Source organism: Crinia signifera, chromosome 11, assembly GCF_055691185.1.
Source record: "Crinia signifera chromosome 11, ASM5569118v1, whole genome shotgun sequence".
In the NCBI taxonomy this organism is placed as follows: domain Eukaryota; kingdom Metazoa; phylum Chordata; class Amphibia; order Anura; family Myobatrachidae; genus Crinia; species Crinia signifera.
Genome location: NC_139227.1, coordinates 3,830,919 through 3,845,052, shown reverse-complemented (window position 1 = coordinate 3,845,052; position 14,134 = coordinate 3,830,919). Strand labels below are relative to the sequence as shown.

Here is a 14,134-nt window from a genome sequence, read left to right as displayed (position 1 = left end):
ACTGTATACACAGTTGGGGTACGGCCGAAAGTCACAGTACCATATACACAGTTGGGGTATGGCTGGCAGTCACAGCACCATATACACAGTTGGGGTATGGCCAGCAATCACAGTACTGTATACACAGTTGGGTACAGCCAGCAGTCACAGTACCATGGCCTTCATTCAGGTTGGCTCGTGAGCTGCCTGAGACGCTGCCCACCCAAATACCCCCCCCCCCCCCGAGAAATCATTTAATGGTTGCTGAGCAGGGAATGATTTGTCCTGCCTGCCAATAACTCAGTCTCAACTGACTTTTTGCGAGCGCAATCCCCGACCAGCGGGACAGGGACCGAATTTGGATGACTGTGAGTGATCCTGAATTGCCCCCCATTGGGGGTATGGCCGGCATAACTAACATGGCATTACTGAGGAAATTTTAAACTATCACCATTATTTTACTGTATGTAGTATAAAGCCTTGCCCCATGCAAGAAAACCCAACAAGCATTGTATCCAGATGTAGGTATAACACTTACTGTATGTGCAAACACTGTGGCGAGTGCTCTGCGTGAACGTGAACACTGTGGTAGAGATACGCCTGAATATGGCTGTGGTAGAGATACGCCTGAATACGGCTGTGGTAGAGATACGCCTGAATATGGCTGTGGTAGAGATACGCCTGAATACGGCTGTGGTAGAGATACGCCTGAATATGGCTGAGGTAGAGATACGCCTGAATACGGCTGTGGTAGAGATACGCCTGAATATGGCTGTGGTATATTAGGTCAAAACCAAAAGGTCAACAAAACTAGAAAGTCAACAGGAATTTTGCACTTTTCTGGTGACAATATCAACACCGAAACATGTGGACCCAAAGTATATATATATATATATATATATATATATATATATATATTATACATATATATACATACCTCCCGACATGACCCTCTCCAGGAGGGACAGAATGCTCTGTTTCTGGACTTCCTTCTAAGTTTATGATCGCCATCACCTGATTTAAACAGGTTATTTATAACAAAGGTGTTTCCCCACAGGTGCTGGTGATCTTAAATGAAGAGGGAAGTCCAGGAACAGAGCATAGTGTCCCTCCTGGAGAGGAAAGGTTTAGTCAGTTGATAAACCTCAGATGGGACAGCTTCCACCCGAAACACATCAAAAAAATTATCAACTGGCTAACACGGTACCAAACTTTTTTCTTTTGACTCCTGGAGAGGGTCATGTTGGGAGGTATCTATTTAGCTGTAGAGTATGATCTGTTCATATATTATATATAATATGTAATTTAATGTTGCACCTCATTTTCTCTTAACTCAGGTATTGAGGACACCAGAAAGATTGCATGCCTGATTGGTTTGGAAGGCGGTCACATCATAGATAGCAGCCTGGCTGCCCTTCGGATGTTTTATGATCTTGGAGCCAGATACATGACTCTAACACACACATGCAATACTCCATGGTAATGTATACTGAGTACAGCACTGCCGTTTTAAACTTGATGATTGATTCTGAATATTAATTGGTCACCAAAGTTTCCAGTCAATGGAAGCAAAGTGATAGAAATCCTTCATTCGTTCACTTTGATATTTATTCCTTTACTTTGTACCAATAGTATGGACAATAGTTATTGTCTGATATCCAACACATAAATACAGCAACTGTACGGTAACCAGAATCTATTAAGAGTTCTTTGTTTCACATAAAATCGATGTTGGAGAACAGTTTATCAATACACTTGAATTCAGATGTAAATAACAATGATGCAATACCCAACCCAGTTTGTCTCATGGAGACTTCATTGTCCACAAATGTAGAATACATAATTTCAGATAACAGAATAGTATAACAACACAATACATAAAAACCCATCAATCTATACACGTCATTGATTGTAACACAGAAATAAGACATCGATACAACATTATTGGATGTTAAAGTTCCTATCATTCCAGCATTGGTATAATTTGAACCACCAGATATGTGCTACATCTACCCACCTTTATCTCTTTAGGACTCTGATACCAATATGAAGCCATTGTCCATATATTTATAACTATAGGTACACACACACACATTATCATCTATATACTGTATATGTCTAGTGTCCGCATGTCTCCGAAACACTGCCATCTGTTGGCTGCAAGTGGAACTGAATCTCTTTCTCTCGCACACATGCACAAACACAGAGGCAATCACAAGGTAGGGCTAACTAGTATATAATAATTGTTTTGGATATGTTTTAAATGTTCTTGACCTAATTCAATTATAAAAGACAATTTCTGAGAAGTTTTTTTTTAAACAAAATTCCCAGTTAAATAGTTCTCCTAAGGCAGTATAGTCTCCATTTCACTTACTATGCAATGAAAATCTGAGCTTGGCCAGCAATATACAAGAGCTTAAATAGAAATATTTTGTTTTATTATTATTTTTATGTCATTGTCATCACTGTAGATCTACCAATAAGCAGGTAATCAGGCATCAGACTATTGCACCAATTCAAATATTTATTAAGTATGAATATTTAGCTGAATTAGGTAGCTCAGTGTGCCTCATTATTGGTTCAGTATTTGTACATAAATTGTTGCATATTTTATGAATCTTCAGGGCAGAGACATCTGATGAAAAGACCCACACATATTACAGAGGAAGAAAAGGCTTGACAGATTTTGGCAAAGTAAGTTTATATATTTGGATACTTTTGTATTTTGTATATGGCAATGTATGTGTACAATAATAGGGCATAATTCAGAGTTGATCACAAAAACAGAATCCTTCTCAAATGGATAAACCAGGGTGCATTGCAGCTGGGGAAGATGTAACATGTAAAAACAACAATGTGAGAGCTGCTCAATCAAATTAGTAATGCCCCCCAGGTGCTGCAAGGGAGGAAGGTCCATATACATATATTGGTGACTATGCCCAGCGTGTATGGACAGCGATGATTACGTCCATCACACTAAGCAGCTTTCCCTCTGCCCGGCGGCAACAGCAGGGAGAGGACGGCTTTACATAGCGCAGTGCTATGTAATACCAGCAGATGAGCGGCATTCCCAGCCATGATGCAGGAATGTGCAGCAGCGCTCATCGCCGGGCCATACACCCTGGGCGGCTTTCAGCTCAAAGTCTCCCAGTGTGTATGGGCCTTTAGATTTGGGTGGGGTGTGTTCAGACTGAAATCTAAGTTGCAGTGTAAAAATAAAGCAGCCAATATTTACCCCAGTGGTGTCACTAGGGGGGTTCTGGGCAGTGGCAAACGCAGGATTTTCAGAAGGGGGTTTCCAGAGGGGTGGAGCAAAGCACGGAGATGGACACTTAGGTGACTGAATAAAAAAGGGGGGGTGGTGGAAATCAGTGCTCGAAGTGAAGTGCCGCGTTGTATACCGGCCCACTTCGAGCACTGTATGTATGTATATGTATGTATGTATGTATGTATGTATGTATGTATGTATGTATGATGAAGGGGTCACGTACCCTGAAACGTTGATTAAACATCCAAAGGTCTATACAGTGGTAATTCGCCATACCGGAGGGCACCAGGGCAAGACACGCCAGCTGGGGCAACAGAGTGCTGGGGCCACGAAATTGTGTATATATATATGGTACTTGTGTACAATCACGGCTCCCACGATGTCCATCGTATAGGAAAAAATCGCATGCGATCACATGCGATTTTTAACAGAAATGCATCCAAATGCATTGAAATTAGTATCAAACATGTTCAATGGCCCCCAAATGTCATTTTTGAGGCTGTACCACCCCCACTATCAACGCAAACCCGAAGCGTGGCGAGTGCAGCGAGCCGGCGAGGGGCGGCGGTACGCGTCCTACGACCTTTTCATACCCCCACTATCCACGTCGGCGTGGAGTTGAGAATAGAAAGTGTGGTGAGCACAGCGAGTCACCGAGCCCGAAGCGTGCCGAGTGGACACGGATACCTTCACAGGTATACGCGTCCCCTCGCGGGCTTCACAGGTGTCCACGTCCCCTCGCGGGCCTCGCTGCGCTCGCCACGCTTCGGGCTTGGTGGCTCGCTGCGCTCGCCACACTTTCTATTCTCAACTCCACGCCGACGTGGGGGTATGAAAAGGTCGTAGGATGCGTACCGCCGCCCCTTGCGGGCTCGCTGCGCTCGCCACGCTTCGGGTTCGCGTTGGTAGTTGGGGTGGTACAGCCTCAAAAATGACATTTGGGGGCCATTGAACATGTTTGATACTAATTTCAATGCATTTGGATGCATTTCTGTTAAAAATCGCATGTGATTTTTCAAAAAATGTTTAAAAACTGAAAAAATCGCATGCCATCGCATGCCACTACATTTGGAATGCGATGGCATGCGATGGGAGCCGTGAAAGTACACAAGTACCATATATATATATATTAATATATTTCTCTCTCTCTGGGTGGAATGATGTACCAAGCACGGTACACCCACCATCTATCGGGCCGATACTAATTGCATATGCGATTAGTAATGCAAAGGGCAGCTATCCCTCTGCAATGCAGGGCCAGATGAAGGAGGCCAAATGGGAAGGGCGGTACAACATGAGTCATTACATTATGTGACATCAACCTTAGTGACGCCTCTGATTTACCCTGCACAGAAACAAAATAACTCACCCAAATCTAATGGGGCCTACACACGGGGAGATTTGCTGAGCTGATGATAGATTGCTTAGAACACTCAGCACACAGCGATGTGTCAGCGATCTGTCAGGGCCAGTGTTCTCTGAGGAGAATACTGTCCCTGCCTGGCTAATCGCCGGGCAATAGTGGTGCGCGGAGCCGTGCATCGATATGGCCCCTACACATGGAGCGATGTATGGGAATTTTCCAAGAGTGACACTCCATGCGGACTGCACACCCAGAGTGATGCCGCGGCTTAATTCCCAGTATATCCTGCCCAGGGCTATTTTTGTGCAGGCTCCAGCAGGAACTGTGGCCCTTATTCTAGCTCACTGTTTCTGACAAAATATTTCTTAGATGGACAAAACCATGAGCACTGCAGGTGAGGCAGGTGTTACTTGTGCAGAGATAATTAGATTTGGGTGGGGTTTTACATCTGCCTCACCTGCAGTGCACATGGTTTTGTCCATCTAAGAAATATTTTGTCAGAAAGAGTGAGCTAGAATAAGGGCCACAGTTCCTGCTGGAGCCTGCACAAAAATAGCCCTGATCCTGCCCCAAGGCCTACTGGACAATGTGGAAAATACACTGATTGCAGAGCTGCTGCTGAGAGGTCCCATCTGCCCCCGGCCCCTCTCTCAAGGTTTGCTGAGCAACATGGGGTTGGCTTAAGAGAAGCAATGGTGTCTTATATGTCCTGGATGGATTACATTGCTCAAAGAAAGCCGGTAATGTGTCTGGTATCCCAACCATAGGCACAAGGATAAAATATGCAAAGCAGATTTAGGAGGGGGTGGGGGGGCATTTCTGGAGCATCTTTATTTATTGTGAGGCAATAGCTATTTTGTGCAATGCAACTTCATTTTTGATGTCTTTTAATCATCTACTCACCCAAAAATCTAAATGTCAAAGAGTTCCCATGGAGTTCTGGGAGAGCAGTCCGCCCACCTTCATCCGACCCACTTCATTGTAAAATCAGTTTGTCAGCATGGCTCCACTGCCACCGGCATTGCCATCATTTATAACTGCATTCTGAGGGGCAAGATAACGTCATCTGTGTCACTATCCATTGGCACCAGCCACTTGAACCTTTAAGTTAGGAACTCCGAGAAGCAGAGATAATTAGATTAGGCAAGTTTATCTATTGAATAGGTTGGTAATAAGGTATCAGCTACTGTAGCTTGTGTTTTGGAAAGTTCTCAAAGTGCCCTAACAATTTTCTTATGTTCCATAGATTATTGGTGACTATTCTTTGTAAATATAATAAGAAATGCAAAACATATGGTCCCACTTTTTTCAGTTAAGATCCTAAAATTTCAAAATGTTTTTATATTTTAGGAAGTGCTAAAAGAAATGAACAGGATCGGAATGATCATCGATCTCTCCCACACCTCCTTCATCACATCTCGAGAAGCCTTAGCAATAACTAAAGCCCCAGTTATATTTAGTCACTCAGCGGCATTTGCTCTGTGTCCAATAAATCGTAATGTTCCGGATGATATTCTCAGAAGTATTGTAAGTTTCTTCTTTTTCTATTTTTATAAAGTGGGTTGTTCTGATCCTGAAACCTCTTGTATTTCTGATTAGGAACGTCTACCCATAGAATGCTCATACTGATAGAGACTGTCTCATTAGGCAGCCTGTGACTGTTAAAGGGCAGGAGACCAGACAATTTATTGGCTTTATGGTAATGTGCAGGGCTGGACTTCTGGAGAATGACAGCTCAGCCGACCGGCACTATGATCTGCTGGCTGGCTCTTATAAGACAAGAACTGATAGAAGCTCTGCCTTCCAGTGTTCAGCTCGCCACCTGGCATAGACAGGCATGGATGTGCAGCGAGTCCAGGCCCTGGTGACTCACTGTATGTCCCATTGAAAATGTACATACCATGCCCCCTTTTTAGGCACATACTCTATACCAGCACCCGTCAGAATTTCGATTCTGAATGGAAAAAGCCGCCCTGAGTGCGGCGAAACGCGTTTTTGAGGACCTTAACCCAAAGGTGGCCGGTGACCTGTGCTTACGTGCGCCAATTGCACCTCACAAGTGGACATCTTTCGACTGCTGGGCCCGGCGCAGGTGAAACACACCCTCCACACGCTATTGGAGAGCCGGCAGCCCAAGAGATTGTGACCGCTATTCGCAGCTTGCACGGTGTGTCTCGACTACAGCCATCAGACCACCGGTATACAGAGCACCCTCCTTCTCCGACTGAGCCCGCTGGATGGATCAAGTTTCGGAGCCTAGAGGAGAGCGGCACCCACCTAATATCAGCAGTTTGACGCTGGGCACCAGCACTTACAAAGGTACAGGTCACCACCGGTCACGGGTAAGACTGCTCATTAATGAGCTCCATCTAATAAGGACCAACAAAGTGTCACCTCTGTTTCTGCCCCATTTACCACCTGGAAGCATTTCTATGAACGAATCCACTTCCGCATTAAGTGACAATAAATGGGAGATTTACAAGTGTAATAGTGGTGCACCTATGGATATACAGCTGTGCTTAGAACCCGTGCACAGCACACTACTCAATCAGGACTTAATACTGGCCAATCGGTGTCTATATGTTTGTTTGTTTTTTATACATTTATTGTTGTGTTTTCTTTGTTTTATATTAATTGCATGCATGATATTATCTATTGAATATTATAATTAAATTGATATTTATGTACAAGGTTTTTTCCTTTAAATCTGCACACAATTGAGGACGACATCCCTCTACCATAGGGCAGCCATTTGTACACGGCACATAACAATTGTCCCTGGCATACAGTAGGTCTACATGCCTGGAAGGTCAACACAAGCATTAGGCCGACAATGGCAAGGTCGACAGTCAAAAGGTCGACATGAGTTTTTTAGCCGACATGTGCCGACAGGCGGTATTTTATGCCCTACCATCCACTAGTGCGTGGAGGGAGAATAAAATAGTGTGCCGAGCCTAGCGTGGCACTGTGCCGACACAGCGAGTCATGCAAGGGGCCGAGGTACACAGTCAACATGGGCAGTGTCCATGTCGACTTTTTTGACATTTGGGACAATGTTATTTGGAAAACTCATGTCGACCTTTTGACTGTCGATCGAATGTTTGTGTTGACATTCCAACCATGTCAACCTCAGGCATGTCGACCTATTTCAGGTGTCGAGCGAAGCCATGTTGACCATCAGTGGATGACCAATGACCCCGAGAACCATCTATAAACCCTCCTTTATTTAGGCTTTTTCTGCAGTATATTATTTGCAGTCTATACTTTATAACACTAATGGGAACCCTCCAATGACGATGTGCCGACATTTATGTCACAGTAATATACACTTCCGACACAATAACAAGATGCATTTATAAAATAATTTGTATACGTTTCCTTTCCCAGAATGTTTCCCAGTTCTCATGCGTCACTGTAGCTGATATAAAATACACCAAGATATGGGTTCTACAAATTAAAAAAACGATGATGATGATGATGATGATGATATTATTATTATTATTATTATTATTGTATTTAGAATGTATTTTGTGTTTGTTTCAGAAAGAGAACCGAGGGTTGGTAATGGTGACTTTTCATTCAGATTTTGTTGCGTGCAGAAAGACAGCAGACATATCGGCAGTAGCAGGTCTGTATTTCACGCTTTCCTTTTCCATAATGTAAGACATCATTACCATGTACAAATTCAGTCAGAATATCTGATGTTACATTTTGGTAAAAAATATTTTTTTGCCATAGGAGGAATAAATATAACAGAATAGTATTTTTGTGCAACATAGAAATTAAAGTTTAAAAACAATATTCATATGTGCATATATTAAACCTAGAAAATGACAGCTGGGCAGAGAGCGATGTACGCTGCCCGGCTGTAGTCTAGGCAGGAGCATTAATATTTCCAGTTCTCCATCTGGACCGCCGGCAGTCAATCAGGAGAAGCATTGGTGGTATTGGTAGCCACTCCTGATTGGCTGCCGGTCTGCGAGCTCCTGTTGGCTCGCAGTCCAGCGGGAGAACTGAAAATTTCAATGCTCCTGCTTAGACTACAACCGGGCAGCTCACAGCGCTCTCTGCCCAGCTGTCATTTGTTTAAATTAGGTGCGTCCAGCAGCTGTCTCACTCCCCCTTGGCAGCGAGCAATTCTCTCCCCCCCCTTGGCAACAAGCTATTCCCCCCCCCCTTGGCAACAAGCAATCCTGCCTTGGCAACAAGTAATTTTACTCCCCCTTTGCAATGAGCATTTAACTCCCTCTTGGCAACAAGCACTTATTCCCCTTGGCATCGAGCATGAAGCCCTGGCATCGAGCAAGAACCCTCTAGCAATGAGCACATACTGTAAGTAAGCGGCACTTATGTGTCAAATATGTAATGGGCATTACGGTTTGTTATATAGTATGTAATGGGCATTATGGTATGTGGCTTTATGTGTAATGGGCATGACGGAGTGTGGTCTAAAGTGTAAAACCACGCCCCTTTTTGTGATGCCACACCTCCTTCCCATGAGACCACGCCCTCTTTTCAGCGCCCCGCCTTCACTGCACAAAGCCGAAATAGGGGGTGTGGCTTAATGTAAGGCGTGGTCTAGCAGGAAAACAATTACCTTATATCACACTTTTGCAACCTGCATGACCAGACATTGGTTGCTGCAGGAATTGTTATTGTCCTCCCGCACTTAAGTTGGCCGGCTGAAGGCCACACACAGTGACCTAGTACACCTCACAGATCAAGGCCAAACAATGACAGGCTACTTAAATCATTATACACTATTTATCCGTGATGCAAATTACACATTACGCCGTACACTGTGATGACGATTACATATTACGCCGCACACCGTGATGACAATTACACATTACACCGCACACCAAGATGCCCATTAGACCCCACACTGTGATGGCAATTACACAATACTCCCCACATCGTAATGCCCATTACACATTATGCCCCATGTGCCGCTGCCGCACAACTGATGCCGTTTACTAATATGCCCCCACAGTGCCAGATATGCCCCCACAGCGCCACACATATGCCCCCACAGTGCCACAAATATATGCCCCCACAGTGCCACAAATATATGCCCCCACAGTGCCACACATATGCCCCCACAGTGCTACACATATGCCCCCACAGTACCACAAATATATGCCCCCACAGTGCTACACATATGCCCCCACAGTGACACAAATATATGCCCCCACAGTGACACACATATGCCCCCAGTGCCACACATATGCCCCCAGTGCCAGAAATATATGCCCCCACAGTGCCAGAAATATATGCCCCCACAGTGCCAGAAATATATGCCCCCACAGTGCTACACATATGCCCCCACAGTACCACAAATATATGCCCCCACAGTGCTACACATATGCCCCCACAGTGACACAAATATATGCCCCCACAGTGACACACATATGCCCCCAGTGCCAGAAATATATGCCCCCAGTGCCACACATATGCCCCCAGTGCCACACATATGCCCCCACAGTGCCAGAAATATATGCCCCCACAGTGCCAGAAATATATGCCCCCACAGTGCCAGAAATATATGCCCCCACAGTGCCACAAATATATGCCCCCACAGTGCCACAAATATATGCCCCCACAGTGCCACATGCCCCCACAGTGCCAAACTCACTTTGTCTATGCTGCTTCCGAGGGGAGCGCATCTTGCCTCTCTCCTTCCCCTTCAGTGTGTGTACCTGAGCTGAGCCGTCAGCCATTCATATCTCGCGCCCGAGCTTTGATTGGCTGACAGCGGCAGCCCAGTGACTTGAGCGAGGGGACGGAGAGACGCACGATGCGTTCCCCTCCCCTCTCCAGCGTGTAGTCGGGCCGGCCGGGGAGACTACGGCGGCGGCGGCTACTGGGTGTTGGGTGGGAGACTGCCGGGCGCCCTGGCTGTTTCAGAGGCGGACAAGCCGTGCGGCGCCCCGGGCTGCTGCACGGCTTGTCCGCCTCTAGAAACGGCCCTGTCTGCGATCCCCACCATTTAACCCCCTCGCCGGCCGCATTAAATATGGGTCATTGTGTCTGCTGACACCACCTATCCAGGTAGAAAGGTCCAGTATTTAACTGCTCTGACAGTAAAAAAAGTTTTTTTTTACCCTTCTAAGGGTACACAATCTTCTTTCTTCTAGTCTAAACTCATGCCCACATGTTCTAAAGTTCTTCTTTAAAGCAAAAAGGGTGCCTGACAGTTCATTATATTGGCCCCTGATATATTTGTACAAAAATTCTCATTCACTTTCTTGTCATCTTCCGCCTTGGCTACTGCAACATCCTTCTCTCCGGCTACCTCTCGCCCGCCTCGCCCCTCTCCAATCCATTCTTAACACCGCTGCTCGGCTCATCTTCCTCTCCCGCCGCTCTAACTCCGCCTCTCCCCTCTGTCTATGTCTTCACTGACTCCCCATTCCTTTCCGAGTTCTCTTTAAACTCCTCACCACCACCTATAAGGCTCTCTCCTCCTCCACCGCTCCTTACCTCTCTTCACTGATCTCTATCCACATTCCCTCCTGTCCTCTTCGCTCCGCTGCCGACCGCCGCTTGACCTCTCACCTAATCACCTCCTCCCACTCCTGTGTTCAAGACTTCTCTCGCGCTGCCCCCCTGCACTGGAACAACCTCCCACCACCCATCAGGCTTTCTGATTCCCTTACCTCCTTCAAGTGCTCCCTTAAAACCCACTTCTTCCGACTGGCCTATCCCTCCTCCTCCTAACCTCTTTCGCTCCTCCTATCCTGCCTACCCTACCCCTCCATCGGTTTCTACTTATCCTATTGTTTTTCATTTTTCCACCCACCTACTTTTAGTATGTTAACTCTTATGAGTAGGGCCCTCCTTCCTCACGTACTCACCCTACCTCTTTACCTAACCAGTGCTCCTGCCCTGTTCTTCCCTTCCTCTACTTCATCTTCAGTCTCCTCGACAATTTTGACACCTACTTCAGAACTGATGCTGATTTTAGTTCTACAGCTATACCCCTATTTATGCTGTATTTTATCAACACACCCTGTACATTACCTTGTCATTTGTTTTTTATTTTGTATGTACGGCGCTGCAGACACTTTGTGGCGCCTTATAAATAAATGAACTACTACTACATGTTAAGCATGTCTCCCCTTAAATGTCTCTTTTCCAGTGTAAACAATCCCAATTTGTTCAATCTGTCTCCAAAGCTTGAATTCTCCAACCTCTTTATACCGCTTTCAGACCGCACTCTTGCCTTGTCCTTGCGGCCCCAACACTGGTCGAGGTGCGGTCTGAAAGGGCCACCTCGGGTCAAGCAACACAGGAGTTCAACCCTGGTAATGACCAATGTTGAACACGGCTCTGAATTGTGTCAAGTGCAGTGTGAATGGGTAGCCTGGGTCGAGCGACCAAAGTCCCGTTCACAGTATGGAGAAGGCAGCGCTGTCAGCTCCAAGTGCTGCCTCCTCCCAAGCCCCCAGTGATGCGCCACCGCTCAGCTCCGCCCCATATGACGTCACCAACCCGGTGACGTCACCGACATGGGGACATCACAAGCCAGGTCGGACGCGGAACTTTCAGACCGCAAATGCTGTGTCGCTCCGGGAATGAGACGAGTGTCCTAATCCCGGGTGCGACCCAGCATTGCGGTCTGAAAACTGTATTATTAGCTTTGTTGCTCTTCTTTGGACTTTTTCCAGTTCAATTATGTCATTTTTGTAGTGCAGGACCCAAAATTGTACTCCATGATTCTAGATGTGGTCTAACCAATGCTTTGTAGTATAGCATGAGTCCCTAGTCTCCCTGACCCTACATATACAGACTAGAATCCTGTTCGCCTTATTCGATGCTACATGACACTGAGCACTACACCCCGGTTGGTTGCAATTTGTACTCCTAGATCCTTTTCTAGTTCTGAATTACCCAGTGCCACCACGCATAGGTTATACCTAGCACACTGGTTATATCTCCCAAGGTGCATCACCTTGCATTTATCCACACTGAACCTCATTTTCCACTTTTTTGCCCTCTCTTCTAATTTATTAAGATCGCTCTAAAGCGCGGAGACATCTTTGGTTAATCTCATTACTCTGCCTAGTTTTGTGTCATCAGCAAAGATGGAAACATTGCTGACTATACCCACCCCAATATCGTTAATAAATATGTTAAATAAATGGGGCCCTAGCACTGACCAATAAGGAGAGCCGATCCATCTGTAAATGCTGTGTTTAAAACAAGTACATTGTATTTTGTGCATCGTGTTGAAATCATCTGCGCTGCCTGTTCTTGGTGACTAGAATGGTGTGATCCCAAATCTGTGTTATTATTTGCAACTACCTGGGCAAGCAGGGTTTATTGTTGATGCCATGTTCTGTAAATACATCTGTCAGATTTCCCTCTATAGCGTTATTGTTCTGTATAGTATAATGTAAAATGCTCTGTATGGGCACCACCTAGTGGCTGATACACAAAACACTTGAATTAGAGGTGAGGAGCCGCATTTTATTTTAATTTTATTTAATAGCATAATATAGTTAAACATTTTTCAAATGCTACTTAATGCTTAAAACAAAACAATATGGAGGAACTAAGAGAGGACATTTATTGGAATATATTTTTGTAATGTATTAAAGTATCCTAAACAGAACTTTGTTAAAGAGACTTTAACCAATATATTTTATTTAAGATTTAATATACAATTTACAATGTTCAAGATTCTCAAGGAATGCATAATACAAAAAAAAAAATCGGGGCAATGTCCTTACTAGATATTGCAAAGAACAAACTTATTTTCTAACCTTTGAATTGTAAAATGACATAAATTTTGCTCTAAACTACAGTATATCTTCTAGAGACTTAAGCTCTTTTTTTTTCACAGACCATTTTGACTACATTAGGAATGTGGCAGGTGCAGAGTCTGTTGGAATTGGCGGAGACTATGATGGAGTAAAAGGGTGAGTTACTCTATTTATATCCTTTCTGTTTGACTTGCTTATACAACAGCAACAGTTGTTATAGCCTTGGCATAAATGTATTTTTCCTCGTTTAATTTACCTTAAAATACCAACTAACTGTGTTTTGGACGCAGTTTGGACGTGTTTTGGACGCAGTTGCAGCGGCACCTTTTTATGCAGCAGTGACTGTGTCTTTTGACTAATGCTGCAGTTAAAGGCATAGGTGTGAGCAGACCATTTATTAGTGGGTGCACCAATAGAAGGCGTGTCTATTACCGCCTACTGGGCATCAATGCATCCTAAACAGAAGGTGACTTATTTATGTATATGGGCTTCAGCATAAATCATCCCCCCCACAAACACACACACTACAAACAGGGACAGTTACACACACACACACACACACACACACACACACACCATAATGCCCATTACACATAATGCCACACACCTAAATGTCCATTACACATAATGCCACACACTGTAATGCCTATTACATATTATGCCACATAAATGCTACTTACCTACATGCTCGTTGCCAGAGGTATAGTGCTCAATGTCAGGTATACATGCTCATTGCCAGGCATTTCACTCACGTTG

At 44.8% G+C, this 14,134-nt stretch overlaps 1 protein-coding gene across 2 annotated transcripts in view; it reads left to right on the top strand.

Annotated features, from left to right (window-relative positions):
* The window catches only part of LOC146046019 (dipeptidase 2-like), a 68,919-nt gene that overhangs the window by 44,232 nt on the left and 10,553 nt on the right, over nucleotides 1-14,134 (top strand). For both annotated transcript variants that reach the window (XM_083165182.1, XM_083165183.1), the window contains 5 exons: nucleotides 1,317-1,458; nucleotides 2,604-2,673; nucleotides 5,961-6,137; nucleotides 8,154-8,238; nucleotides 13,459-13,534. In XM_083165182.1, the coding sequence (XP_083021308.1) occupies nucleotides 1,317-1,458; nucleotides 2,604-2,673; nucleotides 5,961-6,137; nucleotides 8,154-8,238; nucleotides 13,459-13,534 (550 nt within the window). The remainder of the gene's footprint in view (nucleotides 1-1,316; nucleotides 1,459-2,603; nucleotides 2,674-5,960; nucleotides 6,138-8,153; nucleotides 8,239-13,458; nucleotides 13,535-14,134) is intronic.